Here is a 15,294-nt window from a genome sequence, read left to right on the forward strand (position 1 = left end):
AAGAAGAAGAAGAAGAAGAGTTGGTTCTTATATGCCGCTTTTCCCTACCCGAAGGAGGCTCAAAGCGGCTTACAGTCGCCTTCCTATTCCTCTCCCCACAACAGACACCCTGTGGGGTGGGTGAGGCTGAGAGAGCCCTGATATTCCTGCTCGGTCAGAACAGTTTTATCAGTGCCGTGGCGAGCCCAAGGTCACCCAGCTGGCTACATGTGGGGGAGCGCAGAATCGAACCTGGCATGCCAGATTAGAAGTCGGCACTCCTAACCACTACACCAAACTGGCTCTCTAGTAGTAGTAGTAGTAGTAGTAGTAGTAGTAATAATAATAATAATAATATTGGAGAAGTGGAAATTTTACATCTAGTGGCCAGAGCTCTACCGTTATGGATAAGTCTTGTAACAAGGCGACAGTTGATGTCACAGGAACTGTCCAATAGGGGCCCGAACAGAAGCACAAAGATCTCTGCCGTTGATAAGCAATGACTTCATGATCTTCCCAACCAATGCAAAATTCTGTGACTTTCCCTTGCGCACTGTGCATATGATATTTCTCTGGACTGTCTTTAATCTTTCTTAGCTGCATACATATCGGGACCAATTAAAACCTTTAAAATCCACCTATTACTCTAATGAAGAATAATGACTTGATGCCTTCTCCGTGGAATAATTTTGCAAAGGCAGTGCTCCCTGAGAAACATCCAGAAGTCTGGATGACTTGGTATAGGCTTTTATTAAGAACCTCCCCGATGACACTTTGGGGAGAGTCTCCCAACCTTTTGCTGAGGGTCAGGACACTGCTGCAACCCATCTAATGAACTGGCTTGTTCCCTTGCCCAGAAGGTGGCTAAAAGACCTTCCCACACCTCCCTCCCCTTGGTGATCATGGGAGAGACACCTGCAAGATCTTGCCCAGCTCTCTAATTCCATTAAAAAGATGCTCAAGTTTCTAACGCAGGGGAACACTGCTAGTTAGCAAAGACAAATACAACCAACGTGGGATTAAAATAACTGGGTGATAAACAAATTACTCACTAAAAATGAATATTAGATTCATGGCTGTCTTTATGATTGGAAGAGTGCCACCATGTGGAGCTGGAAGGGGGAAAAGGAATGATCAGACCTGACAAGAAGTTTGGCAGATGTTGGTTGAGAAAGCCATGATGTTGCTTCATGCTGAATCAGACCACCGGTCCATCAAGATTGGTATTGCCTGCTCAGACTGGCAGCTGCTCTCATGGGTCTCAGGCTAGGGATTTTTGCATCACCTACTGCCTGGTCCTTTTATTGGGAGATGATGGGGATTGAACCTGGGATTTTTTGCACACCAACCAGATCCTTTGCCACTGAGCCACAACCTCTGGGTGATCCTGTGCCTGATCAGTCGGAATCAAAAGTCCACTGGTAAAATATGGCCCCCAAAATGGCTAAAGAATAAAAGTACAAAAAAGAGAAAATCTTCAATCAGTCTCCTGAGTGATAAATTGTATAAAACTGCCCTACATTCAGCCAGTCTCAGCACTGCCAGGTCTGAATAGCAGAAACTCTCCAAAAGGATCATGCCCCAACCTGGACTGGATCTGGACCTTCTTGCATGTACAGCTTAGCCATCTGCCAGCCTACAGCAGCCCTCAGTCCCAGTCTCCCGCCCTCAAGAAACTGAGAGCACGTGAACCATGGCCAGAAAATAGCCACCACAGTCATGCACTAGGAAATGTTGGCAGAGTTTAAACATGCAAGAGGGTACAGCACCAGATAGCTTAAAGATTAAAATAGTTTTATTGTGAAGAGAAATAACTTTGTGAAGAGGAGAGAATTCTTGCAGTCCAACTGTTTTGCTCATGCTGTCTGTTCTTTTGTTCTGAAGGCAAGCAGGGAGGAAGTGAGCTCAAAGGAGCAGGAAGTCAACTATGAGGCAATCAAGACACTGGATTTTTTTTTTTTTGAAAAATACGCTAACTAAGCAGCTCCTCCATTGCTCCCTGTAGGATATTCTTCATATATGCTGTTGAATCATGCATACCGCAGATCTTGCATGTTCCAATAAAAAATTCCCAATTCTGTGTGTACTTTAAGAGATTAAATTCAGCAGTGGTATGGGCTGCCTAAGGAGGTGGGGAGCTCCCCCTCACTGGTGGTATTCAAGCAGTGGCTGAGCAGATCCTTCTCCTGGATGCTTGAGGCTGATCCTGCATTGAGCAGGGGGCCGGACAAGATGGCCTTTATGGCCCCTTCCAACTCTAGGATTCTATTCTAGCTCAGTGCAAGACATTGGCTATCACATACAAAGCTTTCTCGGCCTTGAAGGCTCATATCTGCAAGTTGTCCTGCTGTGACAATTTCACTCTTGTGAGTAGTGACTCCTGCAGGTGCCACTCTACAAGAGGCCCATGCACATTCCTTTCCCAGAAGTAATCCCATCATCCCACGGACTGGCTGACCTGAGGAGGTCAGGAAGGCTTTCTTCCTTCCAGCATTGTGCTAACGATGTAAATTAGAGTTGTTCAGGAGGGCATTTTTGGGAGTGAAACAGGGCGACACTGTAACAGATTGTGCGTTATTTCTATTTATGCGACATCATGTTCACGTTCAGCATTGTTTAACACGTCATGATTAATACTTAAGCTTTGCTCAGACAACCGCTGGGTAGCAGATTTCTGCAAATCTATTCATTCCTTCTTAGATAAGTCATCCTATTGATTGCGTTCGTTTAAACTCTGTAATCTGCCTTGCGTCTCAGCAAGAAAGGCAGACTATAAATAATGAAAATATATTAAATAAATAATATATTGGTAAGCAGCAGAGAGACATGGATGCAATTTTTAAAACCGCTTTTCTGCCTCCCTTTGGACTTCCTCTTCTTTTTTTTTATTTGTGAAGATTCAGAATGCAAAAGCTAATATTGACCTGCCTTCTGGTTCCAGAACAGTAATAAGTCTTGCTTTTGAAGATCGGCTGGCAGCAAAAAAACCAAAAAAACAAATACCATGAGGGAGGGGCTGGCTCTGAGCATCTGACTTTTGCCATCTACCAACACAATTTTCCACCACACACACACACAACACATCAGACTGAGGCTGTATTAATGCTCTCTCCATGCTGCCACTGACAGCATGAGATAGACACTGTTTTCATTTCAGTGCCCATTCCATGCCATAGAAACTACAGATTCCGAGGAGGCACTATGGAAGATACCAGTAATTTGTTTTATTTTTGCAGAGGATCCATTGTGTGGTAGACCATCATCTTTAGGCTGATCCTGCATTGAGCAGGGGGTTGGACTAGATGGCCTGTATAGCCCCTTTCAACGCCAGGATTCTCTCTGCTTTGCATTCATTCATAGGTTAGCTTGTGTTGGTCTGCAGTAGAAGAGTGAGATTCAAGTCTAGGAGTACCTTGGTCTAGTCCCAGTTCTCTCAGAGCTCCCCAGTCTGACCTACCTCACAGGGTGTCTGTTGAGGGGAGAGGAAGGGAAGGCAATTGTAAGCCGCTTAGAGATTCCTCCAGGTAGTAAAAAGCAGGGTATAAAATCCCAACTCTTCTGTGTAGAGAACAACAAGCTTTTTGAGATACAAGCTTTTGAGAATTCTGACAAAAGGAACTTTAAGAGCTCATCTCCCCCCCCCCCAAAAAAAAATTGGTTGGTTTCTAAGATCTCAAATCTAGTTGCTTTGCTTTCAAAATTTATCAGGTTCAACCCCCATCATTGATTGTTGAAGGAATCAGGTGATGTAAAAGCCCGAGCCTTTCTCAGGTTTTTTACCATTGAGAACCCTCAAAAACATTGTTCATGCAGGATATGGTTGGGAAGCATAGCTGTGTCCGTGTCCACCTGAGATCTCTCCACTTCCCATCACCTCCAAGCCCATCACTGGCCATTTGTGGAGGGAGGTGGACAAAACCATTTATGGTCATATCACCTGATAAGTGTTGAACACATTTTAAATATATAAAAATAATGATTAACTCCCACCCATTCAGGAAACCCTTCCAGGGCTGTCAAAGAACCCCAGGGTTTCCTGAAACCCTGGGTTGAAAACGCTTGTGATAGGCCAAAGGTCTGGCTCAGAATAAAGCATCAAGTATGGGTTTAGATGGAGAGTCCTTAGCTCAGTGGCAAAATGTCCACTTTGTATGCATAAGATCCCCAGGTTCAATTTGGGTTATCTTCTCCATTCAGGAGAACCGGATAGAAACAGTAATGCAAGACATCTAGCCAAGGTCTCTAGCAAAGTTGGCAAAACTGACCTTGGTAGACCAATAAACTCCAGGAGCACCTTTAAGGATAGATTCAAATGAGGAGCCACGTTGGTCTGAAGTAGCACAATAATTGTGGACTCTGATTTTATTCTGCTACTTCAGACCAACACGGCTCCTCATTTGAATCTATCTTGATAGACCAGTGGTCTGTATGTCTGGAGGCTTTAGGGATAGTTTCACAGAAAGTCAGCCTGGTGAATTAGTCATTTTATATACAGTGGCAGGGGTGAAAGAATAGAAGATGTTAGTGAAAAGTTACATGGGAATAACACATGTGCCAGTTATCCCAACTTCCCAGGGATATTCCTGATTTCTGCTGCAATCTTAGCCTGATTCCATCAAATCTCAGAAGTTAAGTTGGGTCAGCCCTGGTTAGTACTTGGGTGAAAGATCGCCAAGGAAGTCCAGGGTGTCGAAACTATGTTTGATGTTTTTCTCATGATGCCTGTTCATTGTTATTTATATCAGGGGTAGTCCACCCGTGGTCCTCCTGATGTTCATGGACTACATTTGCTGGCAGGGGCTCATGGGAATTGTAGTCCATTAACATCTGGAGGACCACAGATTGACCCCTGAACATCTGGAGGACCACAGGTTGACCCAATTTACATGCCTCTTTCAGTTAAATGCACTCTCATCCCTTTTTACTTTGATCCCTTTGCTAGCCATCCTGCCTTAGATCTTAGGTGCCAATACCTGCGCCTCCTGCCTCATCTCCTCCCAGTAAGGAGACTACCTCAAAGGCCTTGAATGCCAGGACTGTCTGTTTGGTCAACAAGGACTGTTTGTGCCTGAATCATCTGGTGCTGCGAGGGGCTGTGGACACTGGGTAGATAAGGGGGTGCTTGCTTTGCATCTCCAGTCTTAGCAAGGACCCTGTGAAGATCCATTCACTTTCTCTTCAATAAAGTGCTCTCTTTCCCTTAAATGATGCCTGATTGTTGGGAGCATCTGGATTTTCACACAAGGTTACGCAGAGGCAGATAGTGGCAAATGACTTCTGTGCATCTCTTGCCTGGACAACCCTATGAGTTTGCCATAAATTGGCTGTGAACTAATGGTGGTTTTTTTTTTTACCACCAACACCCAATCATTGTACCACCTCCCCAATACTGTCAAGTCTGACACAGAGAGACTCCTCAAGCCTTCAGCAGAAATGTCCAAGACCTGTTATATGTGATTCATTTTCCGTCTTGGGACTGGACTGTAAACTAGAACTGTCCACTTCCATTTCCCTCCTGTTCTGAACTACGTCATCCATGTCCATCCTGAGAGGCTTGTTGATGTGCAAGTGCCACATACCAAAATCAGATAAAACATGTACAAAGTGCTCCTTCTATGGAAGAAAGTGCACGAATGTGGAAGTAGAACTACAACAGAGTTATGAACGGAAGGACGTACAATACGAATAAAGTGTTTTTTGAAGGGCATTTCCACACCAAGTTTGCAGATATCCCCAACTGATCTACAGACTGGTGCAGAACAGAAAAGTTAATGAAAGAAGACAATGGATAAGCTGCACAACACAATTTGCAGAAAAGCAGATAGTTTGGCTTTGCTGTAACCTTCTTGCTTTTGTGGATTCAAATTCCTGGGGGCAGACATAAAAAGAGGTAGTGTTGTTGTTGTTTCCTAAAAGCTAATGCTTTGGATTCAACCTTCCTTCCTACTGTTCACCTCCTTTTCTTCCTGAATCCCTCCTTTTCTTAATGCTAATCTCCGCTTCTGTAACTCAAAGGCAGCTTGGGAGTAGACGGATCCCCCCTCCTTATTAAGATTTAACTTCCTCCAAAGGTGTTTCCTTGTTGCAATAATTTGACCTTTCCGTCGGCGCGCCAAGGTTAATGCCAGAGTATTATTTGCAAATTAAGACCGTGGACTTGTCCTTTTTAAGTACAGATTCCAACGATCCAATTTTTCACAAATGCCTTCATGAAAAGGGTGGGGAGGGGAGGGAGATAGACTGGGGCTGTGTGAAGGGGAGGGAGCTCATGGGTGAGAGAGAGAAAGGACAATATAGCATTGTGATTTATCATCAGGAAGATTGTCTGCAATGGCAGAGCACTTTTTCTTAATCAAAGCTTTATTAAATTCTGGCAATAAAAGGCTAAGTGTTTTTAGATGGGAGAGAGGCATAATAGGGGAGCACATTCGCTCCAAGAACAGCCATTCCTAGCGTGCGTGGGCTTGCATAAGAAGCTTTTCCCTCCGACAGATACTTTAAACATTAGACGTGTTCTGTCGCCATTTGGTACTACCAAAGACTCAGGTTCAGACGCAGAGCTGCCATGAAAGCAAGGGACGTAAGAGCCTCAGAAGAGCCCAGCTGGATCAGCCAGTGGCCCACCCTAGTTCACACCATGGCCAACCTAGAATTGGGAAATTCCTAGACATTTGGGGGGGGGGAGCCTAAGGAGGGACCCTTCTGATATTGAGCACTGCTGAAAGAGTGGAGAGATGGCTCATATTACCCCTACCTGAAAGTGTCAGTACATGGCGGTACAGGAACTGAAAGATGATGAAGAGTTAGTATTTATACCCCACTTTTCACTACCCAAAGGAATCTCAAAATGGTTTATAATCGCCTTCCCTTCTTCTCCCCTGTGAGGTAGGTGAGGCCGAGGGAGATCGGACAGAAGTGCTCTGTGAGAACAGGTCTAACACGACTGTGACTAGCCCGAGGTGTCAGAATCCTGGGTATTCTCTCATGTGTTTCTAATTGATTTTTGTGATTGATGGTTGGAGCTGTCTGTTTCGCTTGACCTGTGATGTCTCCCAGTGCTGGTTCCCTTCACACCTTAAGGCCTTGTTCCTTAGTTTATGCTTTACGGCTTCTTCTTCCCACAGCAAGGCTATGCTGAGATATTACACTCCCTTTGACTTAGTTTGCCCACCTGCCGCCTGGTACCCTGATAAGAAGGATGTTTGGTCTCCTTTTGAAACCCGAGTCATCACCTTCCCATGAGAAGGAGGGAAGGGGATGTTCCTGTGTTTTATATATGTGAACCCCTGTGTGATGCTTTAGTTCTGCCTATTTTGTTTGGGCTCACTACAGCCCTAATAAAGCTATTCTGACCAAGCAGTAATCTCAGGGCTCTCTCAGCCTCCCCTCCCTCTCAGGGTGCCTGTTGTGGGGAGAGGAAAGGGAAGTTGAATGTAAGCCGCTTTGAGACTTCTTCGGGTTAGAGAAAAGCAGCATATAAGAACCAACTCTTCTTCTTCAGTAATATCAGGGCTCTCCTAGCTTCACCTCCCTCACCGGGTGCCTGCTGTGGGGAGAGGAAAGGGAAGGAGATTGTAAGCCGCTTTGAGACCCCTTTAGGTAGAGAAAAGCAGCATACAAGAACCAACTCTGCTTTTTCTTAAGTAATCTCAGGGCTCTCTCAACCTCACCTCCCTCACAGGGTGCCTGTTGTGGGGAGAGGAAAGGGAAGGAGATTGTAAACCGCTTTGAGACTCCTTTGGGTAGAGAAAAGCAGCATACAAGAACCAACTCTGCTTTTTCTTAAGTAATCTCAGGGCTCTCTCAACCTCATCTCCCTCACAGGATGCCTGTTGTGGGAAGATGAAAGGGAAGGTGATTGTAAACCGCTTTGAGACACCTGGTAGAGAAAAGTGGCATATTTTCCCCATGTTCTATGTAACCTATGTCCTGTTCTATGTAAAGCAGCCTGAGCCAAAAGGGAGATAAGTAGGTAGAAAAACCAATTCTTCTTCTTCTTCTTCTTCTTCTTCTTCTTCTTCTTCTTCTTCTTCTTCTTCTTCTTCTTCTTCTTCTTCTTCTTCTTCTTCTTCTTCTTCTTCTAATGGTTGCAGAGGAACCTTGCTGTCGTGCCACAACTGATCAGTGACTTTGCCAGGGTCCAGACCTCCCAGATCCTACTCCAACACTCTAACCACTACATCACACCGGGTCTCTTTTTAAGAATCAGGGTCCCTGCTAGGATTTCCATTGCCTGTTCACCTGGGCAGCTCAATGGAAGGAGAAGGAATCTGTCCACCTTGGGCCATGGCTCAGTGACAGAGCATCTGCTTTGCACACAGAAAGTCCCAGGTTCAATCCCCGGCATCGCCAATTTAAACGATCAGACAGCAGGTGTTACAAAAGACCTTGAAACCCTGGAGAGGAAACCACACTGACCTTGACAGAGCAAAGGTCTGACTCAGTAGCAGGCAGCATCGTGCCTTCGTATAATTAGCATTTGGGATTCACTCAAATTGGCAGCCCACACAATATGCGAGCTCTGCATTCTGCGGCACAACAAATCAGGGAGGACACCGGCTCCAATATCACCTGTGCTTGTCCTCAGTGCCTGGTTGCAGTTCCAGACAAGCGGTACTGATTAGGAAGGATGAAGGTGGGAAGGGAAGCAGAGACCTTTGCGGAAATGGGGACATTGTTCGAACACAGGTGGCGCAGGCGGGGAGGGGAGAATCAGTCAGGAAGTAGAAATGCTTACTTGATTTCAACAAAGCAGCCAAAGTTTCAACCGCTGCCCTGGGGAAAGAGAAGAAAAGGGAGGGGGAGACATCATTCTCTTCCTTAATTTCTGCAACCTTTGGCTTCATAATCTCGGCTGCCATCCGCCAGCTAGTGGGGAAACCAGCAGAGGAAAATCATCACAATTTCTTTGGTTTTACACCCATTTGGATGGCCAGGCCTTTGTCTTCCGCTCGGCTATACAACCAGCCCTCGGGCTTTTGCGTGTCTGTTACCCTGATCCTCCCTGACTGGTCAGTACGAACCGTTGCCTGGCATGTCGCTAGAAATTAGGCTACGCCGTTATTCTTGGCAACACTCTTCCGGTACTGCGCTTCCAGCGGTTTGAACAACCTGGGCTCACTTCCGGGAGAAAGAGGGGCCTCCAGAGACTCATTTGGAATCAAAACGCGTTTTCCAAACCCAACAGTGTATACTTCGGCCATAAACAGTTACTTTTAAAAATATACATAGTAAGGCTATTTAATTCTGATGGGGATCTCTATGTTTGAATCAATTATTTCCCCAGCCTGCTAAAGCCAAGCAGCTTGGTGCAGTGGGCAGAGTGTCAGGGCTGGATTTTGAGACCCAGGTTTGAATCTCCACTCTGCCACAGAAGCTTGTGGGGTGACTTTGGTCCAATCATGCTCTCCCAGTCCAGAACTCCTGGAATTACAGCTCATCTCCAGGTAGAACAGCTCAGTTCCCTTCAAGAAAATGGCTATTTTAGAGGACGGAGTCTGTAGCTTCACACTCCCTGCCCCAAATCCCATCAGATTCTCACTCCAGGTATTTTCCGATCCAGATCTAGCAACCCCAAATGGTGGGATAAAAAATGTAATAAAGAATTAAATTTGGGTTTATATTTTGCATGTATTTTTGGGACGGCAGACAACTTGTAGATATACTGCATGAATTACCACCTGTTCTCCTGGGTATTTCAGAACACGGAAATTCTACCACCTGCAGACTGTCAAAATGCTCCTGTCGAACTGGGCTTTAAACAGTTATGGTACACCACACCAGAGAGAAGATCTTTTTTTCAAACCTGAATAGCCAGCAGGGGAAACAGCTAGGGAAGGTTCTCCCCGAGAAACAGGTTTATGCATGTGGAGAAGGCTGTGATATACCTTTGTACTAGACCCAACGAAAAGATGCCGAGACTTCGTATGGGGCATATTAGTTAGTTCCCAAAATTAATTGGAAAATGCCAGGAGATTTGGAGGAGAGTTTAAGGAGGCTGCAATTTTACTCGCAGGTGATGCTCAACCCTTCTATCCCTACTATGTATGGTGTTTATCACAGAAACTAGGGGAAATTCCTACAAGTATATGGAAGGCTTCCCCCTCCCCTTCTGCTCTGCAGTTCCTTTGGGACAGGAGATGGGGGCTGAGGAGCAGGTAATTCCTAGGGCTCACAAGCAATGCAGGGAACCCACAGAAAGCTTGGGGGTGGGTCAAGCGGGCACCAGCAGTGCCTGTGGGATGACAGACCGACACCGACACAGAGCCCTTATTGGTACAGCAACTATGGGGTGATGTCACTTCCAACGAAAACCAGATAACTCTAGGAATTGCTGGATCTCTATGCTAAAACCACAGAGGTCCTGGTGATTCCTAGACCGATGGGACATTGTGTCCATATTTTCCCTGGAAGTGATGTCACACTGCATATGATGCCACTGTTTTTTATTTTGTTGTTGTTGTTGTTCTGTTTTTCTCCCATTGCCATTAGGCGCGAGAGGTCTCCAAATGCAGCAGGAGGCCTCACGACCCTTGCCAATACCGTAGTCTAGTTCCGTTCACATGGAGATCTCTAAACCTGGATTTCATTGAGATCCTTCTTCTCATGCCTATTCTTCTTCTCGTACCTATTATTGCTGTTACCAGGAAGTTGCAAATGTCCACCGTACCTTTTCCGAAAGCCTGCAGGCCTGCAGATTCGCCACCCCAGAATTCCCTTCGTAAACAAAGCCTCCGATAAATCACATGAACTTCCACACCAAGCCAATTATCAAGCTGCAGAGGGAAGTAAATATTTTATTGCTACTCAGCCGCTATTTATCGTGTGTCTGCTCAGCAGCTGAGCAACGGCGAGTTCTCGGAGCTGACTCCCGCAGGCATCTGCTGTTCCAGGGCCAGCCTCCTTCCTTGTCTGTGATGCTTTAGGAAAAAAACAGTGAATCTATCAGAGCCTTGCAAACAAACAGCACACTGTGCCTAAAAGCCAGCTGGGCTGACTCTTCAGTGCTCACGATCCACTGATTAAAAAAAATAGGGACGTTACAATTGCCGAGCAAAAAACCCAGAATGCAGCCAAGTGTGTGTGTGTGTGAGAGAGAGACTGGATGGCCCTTGGCATGATGCAAGCCAGTTCTGTGTACTGGAATGCCACCTGCTTGCATGGATCGTAATGGAATGGGCCAAGGTCAGGCAGTAATGTCCCATGCTTTGATCCATGAACACCTGCCTCTGCCTGCCTTGGGCAGAAGGCATCTATCTATGCAGTAACAGGGCTGCCATGAGAACGGCCACAGAAAGGGTCTCCAGAGAGACACTGTGAAAGCACTGTACTTATTTTACAGCCAGACCAGGATGGCCCAGGCTTACGGTGGCCAACACTGCTTTTGCACATTCCCAGAGGCTTGGGAGTGAAGCCTGGAGAGAGCAGGGTTTGGGGCGGGGAGCAACCTCAGTGCCAGGCCCCATTTAAGAATTTGTGGGGCCTTAGCAGAGAACAACTGGGGTGGTTCTTTGTGCTGCACAAGTCGCAGGGGGGCCCTCTTCCCGGGGACAGGTGGAACTGAGAGCTTCACTTTGCTGAAAACATTTTTTGTAACCTTGCTGGGACTCACAAGCCCAATGCCCCAGTATCTAAAGGGACCCTCACACTTATGTGGCTTGTGGTCCACATGCGTGCTCAATGCACGATGTGCATGCTTATTTGCTGAGAGCAGGCGTATCACCTTTTTTTTTGTTCTTGTGGTCCACAAGCCACGTAAGTAGGAAGACCCCCTAACAAACACAGTGTGAAGGCCCCCTAAATATACTGCATTGCAGGGCTCCTGGAACCTTAGGGCCCATAGGTAAAGTTAAAAGTACCCCCTGTGCAAGCACCCTGTGCTTGCAAGGGTCATGTCTGACCCTTGGGGTGATGCCCTCCAGCGTTTTCTTGGCAGACTCAGTACGGGGTGGTTTGCCAGTGCCTTCCCCAGTCATTACCGTTTGCCCCCCAGCAAGCTGGGTACTCATTTTACCGACCTCGGAAGGATGGAAGGCTGAGTCAACCTTGAGCCGGCTGCTGGGATCAAACTCCCAGCCTCATGGTCAGAGCTTTCAGATTGCTGCCTTACCACTCTGCGCCACAAGAGGCTCTTAGGGCCGATAACACATGCTATATCTGCTACTAGGATAAACCACTCCTGCAGATGTCACACCGTCCACCTCCAACGCTGTTCTATTTTCTCCAGGGGTACCGACGACTGTAGTCTGGAGATGAGTTGTAATTCTGAAAGATTTCCAGGCCCCACCTGGGAGCTATGAGTCAAGAAGGGAATTGACCACAGCAGTCCAATAAACAATGTATTATAAATGCACTTGATCTATTGTCATATAGTGTCCAGAATAATGTCAATATCCAGCCAGAACAGGTACCTAAGTTTGTACCTCATTTTTGGAATACCCTTCCTCAGTGGCTATTTTCTATTCAACAATAGTATATATGCATTAACAGTTGATGAAATACAAAAGTACCCCAAAAAATTGAAGAACCAGAAATCTTTTCCTGCCTTCCTATTAATGAATAGCTTTTTCAAGATTAGTCCTAGTAAATAATAATCTATAAATAAAACATGATTAAACATTAATTCCTGAATGTAATATATGTGGCCATTCATCACATCCCAAAGGAAATCTAGGGTAAATTAAATTTGAATTAAGGGTATTCTGAAAACGAGGTTCAAATCTAGGTATTTGTTCTGGCTGGATATTGACATTGTTTTGGACATTAGAGATTAAGTGCATTTATAATAACTTGTTTATTGGACTGCCATTTTCAGCTTCCTGGGATCGACAGTCTCTCTTTGGCTCCCTCCTGGAAGCTAGCAGCCTTACAGATAAAAACATCAGATCTTGGAAGCTAAGAAGAGTCGGTCCTGGTTGGTGCTTGGGTGGGAAACCATAAAGGATATCCGGGTCTGCTAAGCAGAAGCAGGCACTGGTAAGCCACCCCTGCTTGTCTCTTTCCTTGAAAACCTGGGGGGGGGGGAGACCACCATAAATCAGTGTGACTTGACTGCAGTCTCCACCACCCTTTGAAATTATCCCAAGACAAATGCTATAGGGGACAGGCTGTCTTCTGCTTGTAGATGCACTGCTGCTGGATCTAAATACGAAACTAAATTCCACCCCCTTATTTTTCACTTCTCCTGACTTCTTGAAACCGTCCATCTCTTGGAGGGGGTCAGAAATCTGCAACCTTATGTCAGTGTCTTTGTTCCATTCATTGATATCGGTTAAAAGGCAAACGATTCCTCAGTTCGGAATCCTGCAAATGACTGGGGCCCTGCTTGAAAGGCACGTACCTATTCATAAAGCGTCAGAGTAACGGGAAGGGAGGGGGAAGCCCTGGAGAAAGGTGGCCGAGCCAAGCCATCTTTAACAGCCATGGTACCTCTGGATCAGTAGACTGGCCAGCAGACCAGCAAACAGATGGCCAATTGCCTCCTGCAAATGCCAAATGCTGCTACAATGAACAGCCAAGGCAAATGCTGCATTGTTCTCGGTGCCTAATGTAAACGGGATTACTCAACAAGACTGGAAAAGCACAGAGATACAGATGTAAGGGGGAGGGGGGGATCCAATGTTTTATATTTATTTCACTGACTCATGGGAACGTCAACAGTCATCAAACAAGTCGGTTCGCAGAAGGTTACAAGATAAAAGATCTCCACAAGATAAAACATAAATACCCTAACTTAATCCAACGGCGAGAAAAATACTAAGAAATTCAACCCCCTCCCTCTTCCCACCCCCCAGCACTTCTCTCAGGGTGCCAACTAGAGAGCCAGTTTTGATTCTCTACTCCACATGCAGCCAGTTGAGTGACTTTGGGCCAGTCACAGTCCTTTCTGAGCTTTCTCAGCCTCACCTCCCTCACAAGGTGATGGTTGTGGAAAGAGAAAGGGTAGGCAATTGTAAGCCACTTTGAGACTCATTTGGGTAGTAGAAAGCACGGTATAAAAGCCAACTCTGCTTCTATCTGCCCAGGGTCTCCCAAAACATTGAAACAGCCCTGTTCACCACAGCAGCATTGAGAACAAAAACCAGCTCTTCTTCTTCTTCTCCTGTCCCACGGAATGCCCATCAGCTCTTAGCATCCCCCAAGGCTGCCGCTTAACACCACCATAGCTGTTGCCCTGGAGAACCAGAATGTTACTTGTTTGGCCTGGTGTAGAAGAAGAAGAAGAGTTGGTTCTTATATGCCGCTTTTCTCTAGCCGAGGGAGGTTCAAAGCAGCTTACAATCACCTTCCCTTCCCTTTCCCCTCCACAGACACCCTGTGAGAGAGCCCTGATATCACTGCTTAGTCAGAACAGCTTTATCAGTGCCGTGGCGAGCCCAAGGTCACCCAAGATGGCTGCATGTGGGGGAGTGGAGAATCAAACCCAGCAACACCTAACCACTACACCAAACTGGCTCAACTACCATATTCAGGACAAAGTTCTACCTCTTTAAAAGCCCAAATCCACCCTCTACTTTCTGCCCTCCTACTACAGCCATTAGATGGCAACTCTTCTTGTGGAGAGCCAATGGACTTTCATGCTTCATGTCCAAGGTTCATGAATCCCCATAGAAAATCCATGTTACCAAGTTCACACAAGACGGTGACCACTATCACCCCCAAAATGCACGCAGCTGGCCAGCTGCATGAGCAAGAGATTTGCAGAGAGAAAGAATTATCTCTACATTTGTTCAGCCTTGAAAACTCAACACGGGATCGGTCTGAACCACCCAGGGGAGAAAAAGCACAAATGAACGAAGCTGCCTAAACTACTTGCTGGTACAATCCATCTGAAAACTAGGGGAGTGAGAGAGACAGTGAGAAATGTTTGGGAGAAACACCTCCTACCTGCCAGCTGCCTCCACCATCTCTTTCTTCCCCTGCCTGTCACGAGCAAGAGCAAAACACCTTCAGCAAACGCACCAACATTTTCTTAACATGCCTAATTTATCCCGTTTTCAGGATGGGGCTTTTTTTTTTGTACACAGTGTGTGCATTATTCTGGATTCCCAGGCAGAGACCACACATCGTAAGTTCTGAGCTTGGACTTAATTTAAGGGTCTCTCCCAACTCCGCCCCAAGAATGCCTGTCATTGAAACTTTTACCATTCCCAAAGCCCTCCGATTCCTCCAGCCACTTGCATGTTTATCAGCTCTTCTGGAGATGAAAGATTTCTGCCATCAAACCAGAAGCTAACACAGAGTGTTCTCAGACAGCAATGATGTACAGGAGATAAGAAGAGTGCTCTTTTTTTTGTGGTGGGGGGGAGGGGTTGT

General features: G+C 46.1%; 1 protein-coding gene across 2 annotated transcripts in view; it reads right to left on the reverse strand.

Moving 5' to 3' along the window:
• The window catches only part of AGBL1 (AGBL carboxypeptidase 1), a 441,440-nt gene that overhangs the window by 380,074 nt on the left and 46,072 nt on the right, over positions 1-15,294 (reverse strand). For both annotated transcript variants that reach the window (XM_077317361.1, XM_077317360.1), the window contains exon 6: positions 8,717-8,754. In XM_077317361.1, coding sequence (XP_077173476.1) covers positions 8,717-8,754 — 38 coding nt within the window. The remainder of the gene's footprint in view (positions 1-8,716; positions 8,755-15,294) is intronic.

Source organism: Paroedura picta, chromosome 18 (genome assembly GCF_049243985.1).
Source record: "Paroedura picta isolate Pp20150507F chromosome 18, Ppicta_v3.0, whole genome shotgun sequence".
NCBI lineage: Eukaryota > Metazoa > Chordata > Lepidosauria > Squamata > Gekkonidae > Paroedura > Paroedura picta.